This window comes from Hippichthys cyanospilos, chromosome 9, assembly GCF_059441005.1.
Source record: "Hippichthys cyanospilos isolate Australia breed blue-spotted pipefish chromosome 9, RoL_Hcya_1.0, whole genome shotgun sequence".
Taxonomy (NCBI): Eukaryota; Metazoa; Chordata; class Actinopteri; order Syngnathiformes; family Syngnathidae; genus Hippichthys; species Hippichthys cyanospilos.
In genome coordinates, this window is record NC_142377.1 from 14,399,929 (window position 1) to 14,417,157 (window position 17,229).

At 39.4% G+C, this 17,229-nt stretch overlaps 1 protein-coding gene across 3 annotated transcripts; it reads right to left on the reverse strand.

The window, feature by feature from the left end:
- Positions 1-122: 122 nt before the first annotated feature.
- LOC148419033 (sortilin-like) lies at positions 123-16,915 on the reverse strand. Of its 3 annotated transcripts, none has more exons than XM_088424574.1 (20): positions 16,628-16,915; positions 10,413-10,475; positions 9,762-9,835; positions 9,566-9,668; positions 9,300-9,461; positions 9,118-9,191; positions 7,761-7,810; positions 7,560-7,687; positions 7,310-7,454; positions 7,017-7,172; positions 5,459-5,571; positions 5,265-5,367; positions 5,022-5,190; positions 4,761-4,945; positions 3,649-3,838; positions 3,378-3,494; positions 3,075-3,183; positions 2,260-2,372; positions 2,043-2,175; positions 123-1,953 (listed from the first exon to the last, which is right to left on the reverse strand). In XM_088424574.1, exons 1-20 carry the CDS (start codon positions 16,847-16,849, stop codon positions 1,939-1,941), a joined length of 2,424 nt encoding a protein of 807 aa, XP_088280700.1. In that variant the 5' UTR covers positions 16,850-16,915; the 3' UTR covers positions 123-1,938. The 3 variants fall into 3 exon arrangements, with proteins under 3 accessions (XP_088280700.1, XP_088280702.1, XP_088280701.1); XM_088424576.1 differs by lacking the exon at positions 16,628-16,915 and adding an exon at positions 10,865-10,886; XM_088424575.1 differs by lacking the exon at positions 16,628-16,915 and adding an exon at positions 10,671-10,802.
- Positions 16,916-17,229: the final 314 nt, after the last annotated feature.

Sequence of the window (17,229 nt, forward strand, 5' to 3'; positions counted from 1 at the left end):
GCCACCGAGAAAGTGTGCAATACAACTTTAATTGAATAAAACATTCCCTTTTATGCCACCTGCTTCACGCAGGATTCATAACAGACCCGACAAAATCAGAGCACAAATGGATGTTTGAGAAATACATTTATTTCAACAATTTCACTTAAAAAACATACAAATTTGAATTTGGCTGTACTATGAGATACTTGAAAAATACTCCCCCTTCCCGGTCTTATCACCACAAATGTTAATAAAACATGTCGACATTAGTCTCCAAACAGAGGAGGAGCATGGTACCATATACGTATGTGGCAAAAATGCATTTTTCACAGATGTGTAGATACAGTGCAAAAATATTAATTCTGAACTCCAGTAAATAGGTGAGTATATAGCGATGTCAAGTATTTGTCATACCTGACAAAATCCTTGAGAATATTCCTGTCTACTGGGCCAGCTCTACAGCATATAGCTTATCTGCTGAGATAATAATCCCCTCTGCTCGAGGAGACAAGCATTTGCCCATTCATTAGGTTTCAGCTCGTTATTCAAAGATGCACATATTATAAAAAAATACTATATGAAAAGGTGTCTGTAAAGTTTAAAAAAAAAAAACAGTTGGGATTAGCTTTTTCTGTACCTGCATCCACCCTAACATGATACATGTTGATTTATATGGGAAATATAAAAAAAATATATATACTTCATAACAATAAATTGGTGTATTTTATTTAAAAAAGAATGTTCAAGTAAAGGTTTTGTGTTAGTATTTCCTTCATTTTTGTTAGTTGCTGAGCTATGGTGGATTTCTCTCTAGAATTAGAAAACGCAACAATAAAAGTGCTTTGGCAATAATTCAAGTCTTTTGTTTTCACTGCACAAATGGGGAGCGAAAAATATATGTAACATTGTGATGCTTCACATTACCGACCCCTGAAGAATGATTGTAGAGCATTTGAAGATTTATTCCAAACTTCATGCTTTACTGGCACACAAGGATATGTAATCGATGTATTTAATTAACATTAAAATTATTGCTTGTTTCACAAAAACACTGAAAAAATTTAGAGAATAGGAGTAACCTAAACCAAATATTTGTTAGGAAAAGGACAAATGTTATTACTCTTGTTTTTCTACATTCAGGGTGTTTTGCTGTAAGGCAGAAAAATGATCTGTAGTAGTTTTAGCATCATATAATACAAACAGTGTGCACTAAGGAGTTTGACATCTAAAGTGTGTCCCCCAATATGATTACTTCAATATCTTTAAAAAAAAAAAAAAAAAAAAAAAAAAAAACTGTCCACCGCCAAGTGAAAATTTATGACTCGTAGGGATAGGACATTTAAATGCTCCTGCTCAAAAATGTTTTCAAATCAAAAGTGCTTGCTTTGAAAAAGTAATTATTTAAAAAAAAAAAGAAAAAAAAGTTTGAAACAGCTTGGCTGTGAACATGGAATAATATATATTCAAATACACCGCAGCTCAATTGAGGTGAAACTACAAAATGAAACTTCTAGTGACAAGTATTAATGGAAAAGTATTAATGTAAAGAATAGAAATTTACTTTTGTAGATGGCAAACGTAAACTAATTATACTCAGGGGTTTTGTCAGTAGCTGTATTCTATTACTTGATTGTTCCATAACATTGAAAGCTAAAACATCTCAAATTTGTCTGCAGCGCATTGCCAAATGCTGCCTCTAAGGGCACAATTTGACACTTTGACGTCCTCACAGAAACGAGAAACGCTCTAATGGAACTTCAAAGCCTTTCTTTTGTTCTGTGCTGAGTTTTCACCCCACGCCCCTCTTTTGTTGGAACTTCAACCAAGTTTTAGCTCAGCCCACTGCTATTGCGTCCTCCAGCCACCAGGGGATAGCAAAGATTGAGAAGCAGTTGTTAATCAGCGTGTGGGAAAAGCAGGCATCAGTGAAGATTGCAGGCCATCAAAATGTCCAATTTATTCCAAGAGGTCCTGTGAGGGAAAACCAAACAAACTCCTGAAAACAGTTTTTAAAAATAGGAACCCCCAAAAAAAGAGACCTTCCACATTGTCTGAGATACCTGATCTGAATCCTCATTGTACTGCGCTACACGTGTCCCTGTTTCCATGTACTGTGCGTCAACATCATCAACCCCTTCTATTTTGTTAGCTTCAGCGTGTTCCCTCATGACAGAATAGCGGTGCACAAGGAACCTGACAAAGACATCGCCACATATTAATGATGCAGGGAAACATTGTAATATTGAATGGCCGGTAGCAGATATGTAGCAAACTGACCGTCCACCACAGACATATTTCTTGACCGCCCAGACGCTCACGATAGCACTCATAAGCAGCATGGCTATGACAACCACGGCTATGATCGCAGCATTTGATGAGCTGCTTTCAGTCTGACAGAAAGGAAGGAATGAAATGTGAATACTGTACTTTTAAAGACTAACGCTTACAAGAAACTCACTCAAGAAAATAGAAGACTATTATTTCAGGAGATGCCGTTTTAAGTGAATGTTGATACTTATATGCAAGTTTAATCAAAACATAAAATACAGGAGGCTTGAAACAAGATCTTGAGTAATTTGCATACCTCAGTTAAAAAAATGAAGTCAGCACATTGATGATGACAATCTGACACAGTTGCCATTCCGACTGATCACATTTGAACAAACCACACTGAATTAAATGTGCTGTTTAAGCCGGCAAAACCGTCTTATGAACCAAAGTGGATAGGGAGTTTTGTCTAAATATAATGTTTCTAGAGAGAAACCTAGTATGCTACTAAGCACAGTTTAAATAAAATTAAAAAAAATGTTGATCATCAAAACATTTAAAAAGTTGGTTAATCATAACTAAGCAGAAATGTGTTTTTTTTATGTTGATAATTGTTTTTCACTGAGCAATAAAATCTGTTTAATTATTGTCCAAATACCCTATGTAGGATTAGAATTTTACATAGGATATCCAAATACCAAGAATACTCTGTAGCTGCAGCCTACTTTAAAATATATAATCAATATTACACATTATTTGAATGCATTATCATGCCGTATTTTGATTTACAGTGTGTCAAAATAACTAACATGAGTGTCACCCACCAGAGAAAATGGATGAAGAGCATCACTGGTGCACCTCCTCCTCAGGTCAGTCTCCTTTCTGACAGGCTGGAAACCACCAGCACACAAATTCCCTGGAATCTTCCGGTATCTGAAATGAAGGACAAAAATACAACATTAAAAGTAATACTGAACATAACTAAGAATAGATACTTTCTGTGACGGTCTGGTGTTGTCACTATAGTAGAGAAAACTAATGTTTTGAAACAAGAGAAGCAGTTTAATTGTGCTACTTCATTTTTGTTTTATTGTTTGAAAAAAAAAAAAGCAGCAAAAGATACACACCCGCTGGTCTGCAGCTCTTCAGTGGTTCCATTGAGGCAGAACTCAAGAGGATGCCCCTTCATCTCCTCTTGCTCCACACACTCTGAGCTGTTCTTTGGTCGGAAGAATCCAAAGTCACTGACATGTAAGATAAAAGAGAAAGAATAACTCCACCAGTATCAACAAAGGGGGATAAAAGGATAGGGCTATACTCTGGAATCGGCTATTTTTGAGTGACAACGGGCAAACTTTGGTTAAAACAACTTTGTCCACAGGCGGCAATATGCAATACCATTGATAATCGTCCAGTGTACAAGCACAAGGAGAAAGACGCTGCCTGCCATTGAAGTGCCTCCCATTCCAGCAAGCGGAGTCTTTTCTCAAGCGTAGGAAGGTCTCCTTGTAGCCTAACACACAGCCGTCATTGGAGCTATCGGGGTCAGAAGAGTGAGCCAACCACGGCACGTAGTCCTCATCATTGCCTGCATGTACAAATGCAAATAGTAAAGTCTCGTGTGAACTTAACAAACGGTACCTTCTTGTGTGCACTTTTCTCACATACTGTATTTCCTCAAATATGGGACGCACATGTGTATGTGACGCAACCTTAATTGAGGGTCAAATTCTGGTCATTTCTACAGTATGTTATCGTGCATAGAACGCACCAACAGTTTAGCGATAATATAAAAACTTTAGCAAAACAGAATAAATCATATGTATATTTGTAAATTATATATTTGCTGTGGCCACAGTGTTCGCTGTTGCAGCTGGGCGAGTGAGTGAGAGAGGCAGCCTGGAGTCTCGCGCAGCAGGACGAGCATTTGAGTGCACAAACGTGCATTGGGGGGATTTTCACAGAGTTTTGTTCAAATAAATGTTAACCATACCTCCTCATTATCCTATTTGATCTGCTACAGGCTCCATGCTAGGTCACCATGTGGCAGTTAGCTCATTCTCCCAAACCTTGTGGCGGCCTCACTGTCTCTAACCTGCTTCACTACTAGAATCACTTTCTTCTTGAAAGCTACTGTAATATTCTTGTGTGTGAACAGGAAGGAACTCGGACCCTGGTTCAGTCTGCTCGCTTCTTTTACTGAAAATACTGCAGTAGTTGCAGCTAGCTGAGGTTGTTAGTCCTTGCTGCTTCCAGCCAACTGACTACCTCTAATCGAGCTCGTCCCATTACCATAATTACCATAAGCAAAAATACATCTGATATAGAAATGCTCATCTGTACATCATAACACGGCTTATGTGGCTGACGGACGCAATCTTCCTCGGATATTGTCTAAAAAATGTCTAATCTTTAAGTTACGGTTTATAGGACGCACCCATACTTTTGGTCTTCATTTTTGGGACAAAAAAAGTGTGTCCTATATTTGGGGAATCAGGGAAATCACTCACAATCTCGGGTGAGGAGATTCCTGAAGTCAATGGTGATCACGACCCATTTGGTGAAGTCATTTCTGTAGCCCCACAGGCTGACGTTCAAGGAGCGGGAGCCCGGCTCGCTGTCCATTCCGCTGAAGTGGAAGCGGTCGTTGGTAAAATTGTACGTGCGCCAGCATCGTCCTTCATCAGTGGAAAACCTGTATTGAATGGAGACAGACCAATAGTGGTGAGTGCTGTAGATGACAAAAGCTGCCGCACCACATCTGTCCGCACTTGATTTGATTGACAGGGAAGTTGGTGTGCTCCACCGCCACGAGAAGAGCCCCTGAGTCCAGTATAGCATAATGATGAGGACCGGTCAGGGACAAATACCACGAGTAGCCACCGTCGTCAGATACGTAGACGTCGGGCATTATCGCCGACTCGGAATCCCCCACGCTACCTGAATACAGGATCATGCGATGGAAAACCCAGAAGAAAAAAAAATATTTCCATACTTCTTTGTGTATTTGATACCATGAGCAAGAATCAGGCCCACTGCACTGGGCTGTGAGAGAGGCAACATGGGGACGTTCATTTTCATGGCCGTGCTGTAAGTGGCGTGAATGTTGAGTCGACACTGTAAACACACAAGCGTAAGTGGAATCAAGCGTAAGTGTGTATGTGTTTTTTTTTAAGGGCTATGTGGGATCAATTAGTAACTGTCTCACTCTGTTTGGCCTGTTAGTGGAGGTCTCGGTGTCGCAATGGCTGTTTTGCGGTCGAAGCAGAGTCTGCCATCGCGCTCCCTGATCGAAGGTGATCACAGTCTCCACTGTTCTGTCTGCACAGACACAAGTTCCCAAGCATGCTTGAACCTATTAACTACACCAAATAAAAAAAAAAAAACTCTCAAAAACGCCCAAGAGTCTAAAATGCAGCATTAACTTTGAGCTTGTGAATTACAAGCAAAATTACACAAAGACGCCTATAATTTCCATTGTTTGAGGGCTATGGCAGGGGACATTTTGCCATGATCAAATAATTTTCTTTCTGTTTAGAGCCAATTTGAATTGAAGCTAAATGTGGCTGTGACCCAACAGTTGTAAGTAGTAAGAGTTACTATGTGTAAATGTTGGCAACGTCTTTATGGATAGCATTACCACCACCTACATAACCTGATATATGTTTTTTTTTTCTGGTCAAATTAGTATGACATGCTTTTTTTCGCATTGGCAGAGGTCTGTAGACATCTGTGTGTCATACTAATAATTGCTGTGGCTTTTAAGCAAATTATGGTCTGACCAAAATGGATGATTGTAATATCTCTCACCCATTTCTTTGGCTTTCACTTGACAGCCCACAGTTTGACCAAACATTTTTCAAAAGGAAAAGGGTTCCTCTTTTACACAGCTAAATATATTAACTAGCAAATATAATTTCTGGAAAAATTGCATGTGGAGGCCACAGGGCTGACGAAAAAAACAAAACATTTAAGTTCAAATATTTAGAATTAGTCAAATAATGTAGGAGTGAAGAACGTAAAAACTCAGATGTTAAACTCAAGGCCCAGGGGTCAGATCCGGGCCGGCACACAATTTTATATGGCCCACGTTATACTAATTATGATTTTTGACTAGAATGCTATGTTTAAAAGTCTTCTTCTACTTTAAAAAACTTTGAGGAAACAAGAATTTATTGTTACCAATCCCCCTTTTGAACAGTTTTTACTGGCCTCTGATTTCAAAACAATATGTGACAATCATACTAAAAATTTGACTTCAGTCATAATGGCCCTCCAACAGAAATTATAACTGACAAGTAGCCCACAATGAAAATGATTTTGAGACTCCTGATTTAGAATATGTTGTTTTAATGAACAGAAAGCTTTGTATCTCAAATTATGTACGGTAATTGTGTAATGTTACCTTTGCCACAGATATGAATGGTAAATAGCATTCCTGGCGCAAATATTTGGAATACACTGTAGTTGGAAATGTGAGAATTGGTCGAAAAATGTGGACGGAATAGCACGTCAAAAAGTGCAAGGCACAAAATAAAATCTGAAAGTGTAGAATAACAAGCTCTCACAGCATTCACACAAAAATCAAGTTGAATCAAAAACCCGATCATCAATGTTCTTTAGGAAAACAATTTCCGTTTTGGAGGCGCTACAAAGACATCATAAACTTTATATGTTTGTCCTTGTGTTTCATGGAGCCTGCAAACGACTGTTCCCAAACACTCCTTCCCACAACATAATAAAGTGTTTTCACTGCTTTGGCTTACCCTCTGAGAGCACGCTGGTCATGTAAACGCCCCTGAGTGACGTAATAGTGGTGAAGTCAGTGTCACTTCCTGTGGTGGTATAGAGATGGCGCTCCAGAGACTTGGAGAACACGGTTCCTCTGTCATCTGATACATAGATTGTTCCGATCCCCGAGTCTGGACAACATGACACACAAATAGCGCTTTTGGAAACAATAGTCTGTTGAATCATTCCCATTATTGCGCTGTTGTAGCAACCTGATGTTAGTTTTGCTTTTCATATATGATTCGAATGATCAATCAGAAACATGAACCTTCTGGGTCATCCACATGCATGAATATCATGTTTTCGTTGGCTGCCAGGATTGAGTAAAATTGCTCGTGGTTGACTGCTGGAAGCTGAGCCATGTTCCATACTTGTCCTCCATCCACCGAAACGTGGATCATGCGCTCTGTGTCCTGTTTGAAAAATAAATAAGGTATCATCAAGCATATTTGTCCACACTTTGCATTGTCGGGTAAGACAAGAACACCGGTGACAAAGAGGCAGACACTGTTGCTCACCTTTCCGGTCATGATGGAGGCAAAAACAAAGCGTCCACCCAAGACGAACGAGTAAACTCTCGTCGCGATGGTCTGGAAGCTTTTTCCGTAGTCTACAGTTTTCCTTAACGCCAACATTCCTTTATCATCTGGCAGATAACAAGGAGCGCTTGTGAAGCTTTGCTGAAGGTGTGTACGTGTGTGTGTAATTGCATCACTTACGGCACGATCCGTTGTAATTTGTCGTGAAATAAATGCTATTCTTTGCACCCCTGCGCAAGAGAAAAAGGAACAGTGGATGAGTGAACCCCCACTAACTTTGGTTTGTCAACATTTTGCAGCACTTGGCAGTTGTCCATGTTTAAATGAGAGACATGATATTTGTGGTTTTTTGAAGGCAAATAACGATTCCAGGCTTTTATCCAAAAGTAGTTCAAGTATTAGCAGGGGAAGAGGCAACCAACATTTTCTTGGAGGGTGAGCTGGATAATATCTAGAAATTGCCAAAATTGTTGCTGACTCATAACTCAGTTCAAGTGAAGCCTCTGTTGCCTCCCTTGGCACACTATGCGGGGGCCAAAATGACAGCTGTGGTCAGGCAGTGCTATCGCAATGCTCCCGCAATGCAGTGAGTATAACCGCAGGTTGACACCACAACCCAATGTTCACTTGGGTGCACAAATGCAATCATAGTTGGGTAAGCGGTGCAAATTGTATGCAGCTGAAATAACGACACAAAACAAGAAAAACATCAACACAAAGATGCAAGAATGTCTCAAGGAAACCGACCTAAACAACTCTATGTCACCATGTGGGTAATTTGAGGATTGCATTTTTATGTGGCTTTATTCATTCATAATAAAACTGACAAGAGTATATTAGAAAGTACAGTAAAAGTGAAAAGTCTGATTCATCTGTGGACTCGTCAGACAGTATATTAGATACATTTGTTCAATTTAGTGCGCTCCAATCAAAACAATCTGAATTGCAAAGTTAGTAAAACGCAATAAAAATACTTTGATTTTATTAATATCACACAGGTATAAATTTAGATATGCTCATTCTTTCAGTGTTTTGATGCGTCTGATTATGTATCTTGATTAATTTAACTCTGAATAATTGTTTATACAGCTTTGTCCTGTGATTTATGGAGGATGAAAACTGGCAAAGTAAAAACTGAATAAAGATGAAAATTAAAAGAAATCCAAGCAAACACAAGTGAACAAATGAAAAACATATACAGATGTCCATAAATAAATATATAAACACAAGAAAATATAAAAAAAAAAAAATACATTGAAAAATAAATGTGGGGATGAAAAAAAAATACATGTATAAATGAATCCACAGATAAATGAATAAATAAAACCTGCTCTTCAGCTAACACTGGATCCATAAACGCCCAAGACACACTTGGAACAGGCATTATTGATTTATAATTAATTGTACTTCTATATTATTTTTGCATTTATTTCCATACTTATTCTTTAGTCTTGGTCCTCCGTAGTGATGAGCTTGTTTAGGTGAACTTAATACTAAATACAGTATATGAGGAAATGACAATTTGAAAAATTCTTACCATCTAACGAGACAAACATTGTCATGAATCTTCCGCCAGGTGGCGCCAAAATCCTCAGACAGCCACAAATCCAACTGACCGGAGTAGAAAAGGATGATAATGTAATAAAGTGTCATCTTATGACTGTTCCGTTTTTTGTTTCTTTTTGTATTTTTTATGTAAGGGATGTAATTGCTGCTTACCCCGATGCTGAGTGTCACGAGTATGTTGCAGTCTCCGGGGTTGTAGAGCATCTGAATGAAGGGTTCAAAGGGTAGGTCTGATGATTCAAAGGTCTGGCCAAAGTTCTGGGAGCGAAAAAGTCGAAATCCCCCAATTTCAGAAACGTCAGCTGTCAGGATCACCTGGGGAAAAAAAGAAAAAAAAAGAAAAAATGTATGCATGGCCTGAGATTTTGGGCTCCTTTAAAAAAAAATACAAAAAAACAACTTTTTTTTAGGATAAGCACCTTGCCAGAGTGATCTGGGCTGACAGCGATGCCAAACTCTGTCTGGATGAAGGTGTGGTTGATCAGATGGGTCACATCACTAAAGGTCTTCCCATAGTCTTTACTGACACCGACACAAAGTGGCATTGAAATTAATTCAGTTGTGGAGAAGTGAAAAGTGTAGCCCCGGAGTGTCCATATTTAGTGTGGCGCTCACCTCCTGTAGAGGTTGGACTGGCCAAATCGCATCATGAACAAAGGCACCTGGAATGTGGTCAACACCAGAATGACCTGGCAGGGGAAGAACAATTTGTGATATATTATAGGCATTTAATATTATTGTAGGCATTTTTCAACAAGTATTTTCGATGAAGCTTTCTACTTACTTGAGTAAATTCTTGGATTCAACATTCAAAACGAAACAATGTTTCGAAGACTATTGCAATAGTTTTGAGATAGTAAACCAAAGATGTAGAATTAATACTGTGTTTGAACTTGGCTTAGCAAAGCACGCATATTTTTTTTTTATTGTTCCAGTGAGTTGTCAAGCAACTTAATCAGGTAAACTATGTAAACGTACTACAAAGTCTTGTTGTGGTGACTTCTCGAAGTTTGGTTCGAAGTTAGAGTAAATATACTTGAGTTAATTTGTTTAAAATTTAGGTAATGAACCAATACTGCATAAGGGTTAAACATTGAGCATAAAGTTATTAAATGTTTTATGGTGACAACAGTGCGACCATGGAACATTAATTCAATGTTAAATGATTTCTTATGTTTTTTTTTTTTCCCCCAGTAGAAACAAAACCGCACAATTTACTAGACAAGTATATAAGTACCCAATTACTGTCTTGGCTCTAAGGCTTACCCCCGATTCATCTCCCACCCAGGCAAGTGACAAGGAGCCCATGGTCCTCACTTTGAAGTTGAACTGCAGGAAGAAAGAAAACAAAGTTAAGAAATGACTGTAAAGTTGTCAGTTTATGTATGTGTAAGAACATGTGTGCACATTTTCCATTACAACCTATAGGACGCAGGCCTGGCTGTGCGAAGTAATTTTGGGCTTTATGTTTTTGTGAGCGCGTGTTTATGTATGTGCAAGTGTATGTGCGTGCGTGCGACCTACATTCGACTAAATGACAAAGCTGCAGCCAGACAAGAAGACAATCAGTTTGTCCCGAGCACAGCAGGAACACAGGCGCACTCACACGCTGCGCGGCAGGCAGCACCAATTACTATTATGTTCCCAGGAGTGAATATAATGTTTACAATTTAGACATTCAGTCAAAGAGGATTTATAGTTCTCTGAATTCAAAGCACCTTTGTTGCATAACATGCAGGCTAATGACCATCTTGGCAGCAAACAACATCCCAGTTTACTCATCCAGAGTTGCAAGTGAAGCGTTTAGGGATTCAAGCAATGTGGCAAAGGTCCATCTTTAAAGCACAAAGATCAGCATGTTAATAATGCTGAAGCATTTGACTGGCTGAAAGGTCGACCAGTTAACAAGCCACTCAATTCTCCACTCTAATCCGACTTGCTCACAGGTTAGCCCATGATAAACAGGCAACTATCCACCCAAATTCAAATGACAAAATGTTTCGTCACTTTAAAGCCAACTGACTCTCCTCTCGAATTGGACAGGCTAACAGGTTAGCCAAGTAACCATTTGTTAACTACCAAGTCTGATTCGACTGGTTAACAAGTTAGCAAGCCAAATATACACACTAATTCGGCTAGCTAACAGGTTATACAGTTAACAACCAACCAACTATCCATTCAAGTTTGACTAGCTAACAAGTTAACCAGCAGTCTACTCTAAGTTTGCTGGCTAACGGGTTAGCTATGTAGCCAATTAAAAGCCAGCAAACTCTCCTTTTGAATTCGACTGGCTAATAGGTTAGCCAGTTAAAACCAAGCCAAATTTCCACTCTGACTTACATTAAATACGGCAATCCCCCTCCCCCCCTCGGGGCTGGGAAGATCTTAGACCTCAGAGGATTACGTCGAAGATGAACATTCTCGTTTGTTGTTCAGGAAACGTATCTTTTGTGACACCAGTTGTGGAACTTTTGACACACCTCATAAATTGACGTTCAAACTGAAAGAAAGGCATTACAAAACCTCAGCAATTAAGTGAAAGGACAGTCCAATGAAAAATAAACCATTACCAGTCACAGAACTGCTAATCATCTCATTGCCAAGCTTAAAAATTGTGGTTGCAAATGTTCAGTGACTAACAACAAGCATCAGTCTTACTATAGTATCCTCTCTTAAAAAATGAATAACTGTAACCATTTTGGTACTGCAGTTTGAGTCGGGCGCACATCTGTCTCCCACCAGCAGCAATATGTCCTCCTAAAGTCCACGTTGGAAAAAAAAAATCTTCCGAGCGGGCCTCAATGTAAACCACTTGCAGAACAACAACGTCCATGTTGTTTCTTGCCTTTAATTCTTTTCCAACGCTCCTGGCATATGCTCTCACACCTGTTTTACGTTGAAGCGGCAAGCACTTTTACACGTCGGCTCAGTTGGGAGTCTCTGTGGACTAACTGTGACTTGACCAACTACATTTCACCAAAAGCCAAACAAGGGAGCTCCTTTTGAGATGAGCTTGCAAATGAACTTGAACACTACCATTTCACTGGCAGTGCTGTACATGCACTAAAACGCCCATACCCACACACATAACACACTGACGACTTGGCAGCGGGAGGGTGCCCAATGAAGTCGTCCTTCAGAGGTCGGACGCTGACACAATGAGCTACTTGTTCCCTCTTCCCTCTGAGCACTGACCTTTGCACTCCGCCAATGTTTACGCACATAAAACATCAGAAGAGGAGGTCAAACGCTGGCCTCTGATCTAACACGCCGACACTCTCAAGTCGGGCCACATCGTACGAAATGCGGACGGGCTCACTTGTGTCACAGCACACAAAAGTCCTGCGTCAACTTCAAGAGTAAATTTTCCATGAAAAAAAAAAAAAAAGCAAAAAAGTGGTGTGGTTATGTACATCCTCAGTTGATGAAACAATCGTAAGATATAAATAATTCACTTTTGAAGTATATATTCGAACACCATACCCAACTTCCATCGAGGGTCTAAAAGTTCAAGTTAAAAACATTTTTGGCATAATATCACATTAACCTTTTACTGGGCACAGCAGATGCTTTTGCCCGATAGTGTAAACAGGCAAAACGTCCGAAGGTGTTAGCTTTGAAATTTTTCCATTTAGCATTTTTTTAAAGAAAAACACATCCCAATGAATCAGCCTTAAAGGCAACACATATACATCGATTTCTTTATATCGGCCGGTCGGGTTAAAAAAAAGGCTGATACAGATATATGTCAAAATTTCCAAATGACGGCCCCGATATTCGGCCCAGCCGATAATCGGTCGATTCATTTAACTGACCCACCAAAATTTCAGTTGTTTGTGTTTACAATTAAGACCAACTATTAAAAGAAGTCAAATAAGATAATAAAAAATAAAATCACCAAACTGACCCACACAAACATACCATCACAACATGATGACCATTAAATTGCACTATGAAATCAAATCAAATCTTTTCAGCGCTAACAAAATAACATTTTGCTAGTCTTATTTGGAAATTTTCAGCAGTGAAATTTAATAGTGTCCATTTTCAATTTATAGCATAATTATATCTGATTATTCAACGACACATTAGGATACTTGATTTAAAAAAAAAATTCGAGAGTCAGTCCTAAAGGTATTAATTGTACATACAAAATAGTAATCAAATTAAAGGACTTTCCTAATTCTCTCTCCTTCTGAATTCTACTTATTGTTGCTGCTCAAACAGCTGGCTGCAACCCAGCTTCACTTCGCCACTGTTTTTATTTCCCTCAACATTTTTCAGCCAGAGGGGATAGACGACAGGCTCAGAGAGGAGACGAGGGGCAACAACAAAAAGAAAAAGAAAAAAAAAAGCCTGCTGGTAAGACAGCCAAAGCCTTTTTTCATGAGACTCACACAAAGCAAACCCTCTCGGGAGGAAATTGTTCAACATTCAGCCAATAACATTTGAAATGGCTTATAGTACGGTTTGAAATTGTGATTATTGTATTGTTCCTACTAAAATTAACTCCTAAAACTCCCTTTGACGACGTTGCCAACATAGTGACTTATTTTCTTACATATTTATTTTGACGATTCAGATCCATCCAGAAGCTTTTCTTTTTTCCAGAAAGTGATATTTACGGTCTTAATGGTGACTTTACAAGACTATGAGACTCCCTTCCAGATGGCATCATTGCGGGAGATATTCACTTCAAGTCACTTCAAGTCAATCACACTGTGAGAATCATAAGTAGAATTGTGTGCTAACATAGTGCACAAAAACAAAAATAAAAGAGCCCCACAACAAATAAAAAAAAACATAACACAATCAAAAATGGGGGAATAATTCCTCAAACCCAGTTATCCCTGATTTTGGCCCTCGGGAAACAGCAATTTAGGAGTCGAGTCTTGTGAATAGGGTCAGTTCAAATCAAATTAGCTCCAATCATATTTTTGTGATTTCAATTAAACACTAATCTGTTTGTGTACAATAGAATCCCACAGAAAATGACAAAAATTTGAATTCATATTTATGTTAACCATTTTTGTTTCCCAAATTACAATGCAACAGAAGCACTAACATGATTGTTTTTTGGCATGGATGAGGACCAATTCCAGCTATCGGTGTCGATCCCATATCGGGCTTAATTTCAAGGTATCGGTACTTGCGACAGTGGTCGACATTGGTACCAGCACGTTTTACGATCGTAAACCAAAGGCATACATTCATGTCTGACAGATGCCCATTAAGTTGCAATTTTTTTAGCTATAAGCATTGAAACAGAAAACAGTCATAGAAAATTGCCAATCATTTCATGTAATCTTAATGGAAAATGCTTTAATGGGTAGGGATTTGCAGATGGGTCCAAGTGTCCATAGAATTGATATTACACTTACTCTACTTACTCTATTAGCGAAAAATAAACGTGTCATTTTAATTATATCCTACTGAGACCCAGCCTATTCATTTATGTCCAATGTTAAGTCCATTTTGCCTCAGCGAGACAGCAAAGCTAACTGCATCCCACCCAAACACGAGACGTCAATGGAAAGGCCAGAGTGTCCTCGACTGAGCACACTAGGACTTATAAGAGTAGCTTGATTGAGTCAAAAGATATAGGCCAAAGACAAACGTCCACTACGGTGGACATGGATAGAAAGGCTGGCTCTCAAGAGGATAGAACTTAGTTTTTTGCGGGGGCCTTGCGTTGCGTGACAAATTAACAATTCACTTTGATTGTTGCCATTTGCAATTGATAATAGCATGATAATCAAGATATGAAAACACTCAGACTAGCGTGTGTGTACAACTCAGACAAGCATTCAACGCAAACAATGAGTGGACGTGGGAGATCTCGCACGCAAGCTTAACCGATCCTTTTCCCGGTCAATATGTGACCCGGGGGGCCACGTTGGTAATAGAACACACACAAGACATATGAACAAACAGGAAGACAAACCAGCCAAGTTGGACCTAACATTCCTCTGGACATCAAAGCTTGGCTTTGCAACACAGACGATGCGTTTGGCTCACTGGAAGTAATAATGAAGGCATGCGTGATTGAAGACTCGGACTGTTGAGTTGGTTTTGGAAGCACAACCAATCCCACCATGTTTGTCTTTTTGTCTCGGCCCTTCTTCCAAGAGCCTCCAATTACCCGACCACTAGATCGTTTGTGTTGTCACAACTCCATGCACCGTCCTTATTTGGCTGCTAATGAATGTGATCTGGACCGATGACCTACATAAGCTCACTGGACACCTTATTAGGGACACCGAATTCACACCCACACAGGCTAAAATAGCATACAAAAATACGTTGTTGCTTGGAGAAAAACAAAATATATATTCAGAAGAACAAATAAGACATTTAAACCTAATTATGAAAGCCATTTTGCATGGATGATAAGGAGGAGGTTTTTGTCTTAACCCCTTTGGACCTAAGCATCATGATGCAGACTGTGACACATTTGGATGTCTAAACCAATAAAAACTCTGAATTTGGATGATGTGTCCCTGGGACACATCTTTTTTTTATATCAAATTATGAATCTTCATCTATCTACTCTATTATTCAATAACTCTGCATTTTTTTTTTTTTTTTTGGGGGGGGGGGGGGGGGGGGGAATCAGTCAAATAATACACAATCAGGTAACAATTAGCCAGGCGGTATAGAAGCGGAAACGAAACGCTTCAAAAGCTTAAGAAGAACAACAAAACAGACATGTTGAAACTAAAGTAACACAAAAGTAGGATGTGGACTACTGGACTACTGATCAGTAGGTTGAAAAGGTTCTTTTGGTTGAAAAGTCCACATCCTACTTTTGTGTGATCAGTAGATCAGTAGGTATGAAGCTGATGACAGATGCTTGATGTACAGGTAAATTCATTCTATTTTAACATGATGAATGAATGAATGAATGAATGAATGAATGAATGAATGAATGAATGAATGAATGAATGAATGAATGAATAATTGAGGTTAAACTCCAAACTTTTGCTCTTTGGGGGTGTCTGACAGGGTTCCACTGTTTAATATTGTGGCTTGCTGTGTGCCGTTATTCCATGGCGACACACTCTTTCCAGTTTCAGTAGCACTACTGTCAGTGTCAGCCGAAGAGGATGCATTACATAAGTGTTGCATTTCATCGTGGTGTTATTATTAAAGCAGTAAACATGTTCAATGACATTTATATGCAATGTTGGATATGTTTCATTTTCTGTCTGGTAATCTTCAAGGAAAATTTTAAGGGGGCCTTTGATCAGCATTATTTGATGAGTAAAATAACTTTGGTGGCTTGAGCTCGTCAAATTGCAGGTGTGTCTAATGTCGTCAGTGTATTTAACGCAGCGGTGAACAAAAACGATTTGTCAATGATGGACATTTCATCTCTTCGACAAACGCAACTAACGGTCTAAGCACTAGTTCATGCACTTTAAGACGGATAATTATGGATGTTTAAAAACAAAAAAAAACAAAAAAAAAACAGGACTTACAGTGTGGGTGTTGTTTAACAGCGCTGACTCGACTCCAGGAAAAGTCGGGCACGAGTGTTCATTCAGTCCTGCACCGCCGCGTTCCGACATCTCCAACTTTTGCTCATCAACCTTCAGCGCCCTCGGCGGCCTGCCCACGAAAGATTTTTGCCCCGCGTGGAAATGTCTCCCCAGCGCGCACGCAAACAAGGTCCATGTGAAAAAGTAAGCCGCAGAAAACATGTTTAAATCGGCTGGTCAGTTTGGTTTGCGCTCACTCACAGTGCCGCGTTAATCCCAAACACTGACTCCTCGTGCCCCCCACCCGCAGCTCATCCCCCAGAAAGTATCTTTCATTAACGTAACCTCCACGGCGGCGCGTGATTGGACAAGACAAGAATAACCTGAATTTTCATTGGACGGCATGTCTCTTCCTCGGTTAGTTAATATAAAATCGTTCCCGGGATTTTAGCGCCACTTAGTGGTTTGTCCATAGCATTTCCCACCGCCCTCCCTACCCCTTTTATTTCTTTCTGTGAACGTTTCTCCCTTTTTCTTTCTGTGAATTTAACGGTTCCAGGAAGCACTAAAACTGAAGTGCTTGCAAGGGAACAAAAGTCCAC

Excerpts from the sequence above, each read along its gene's own strand:
- LOC148419033 (XM_088424574.1), bottom strand. The coding sequence starts at position 16,849 with ATGTTTTCTGCGGCTTACTTTTTCACATGGACCTTGTTTGCGTGCGCG. Across the intron at positions 7,811-9,117 it reads AATGTTTGTCTCGTTAGATG|GGGTGCAAAGAATAGCATTT; the intron begins GTAAGAATTTTT and ends TCTCTTGCGCAG. Across the intron at positions 2,373-3,074 it reads CTCTTCATCCATTTTCTCTG|ACTGAAAGCAGCTCATCAAA; the intron begins GTGGGTGACACT and ends CCTTTCTGTCAG.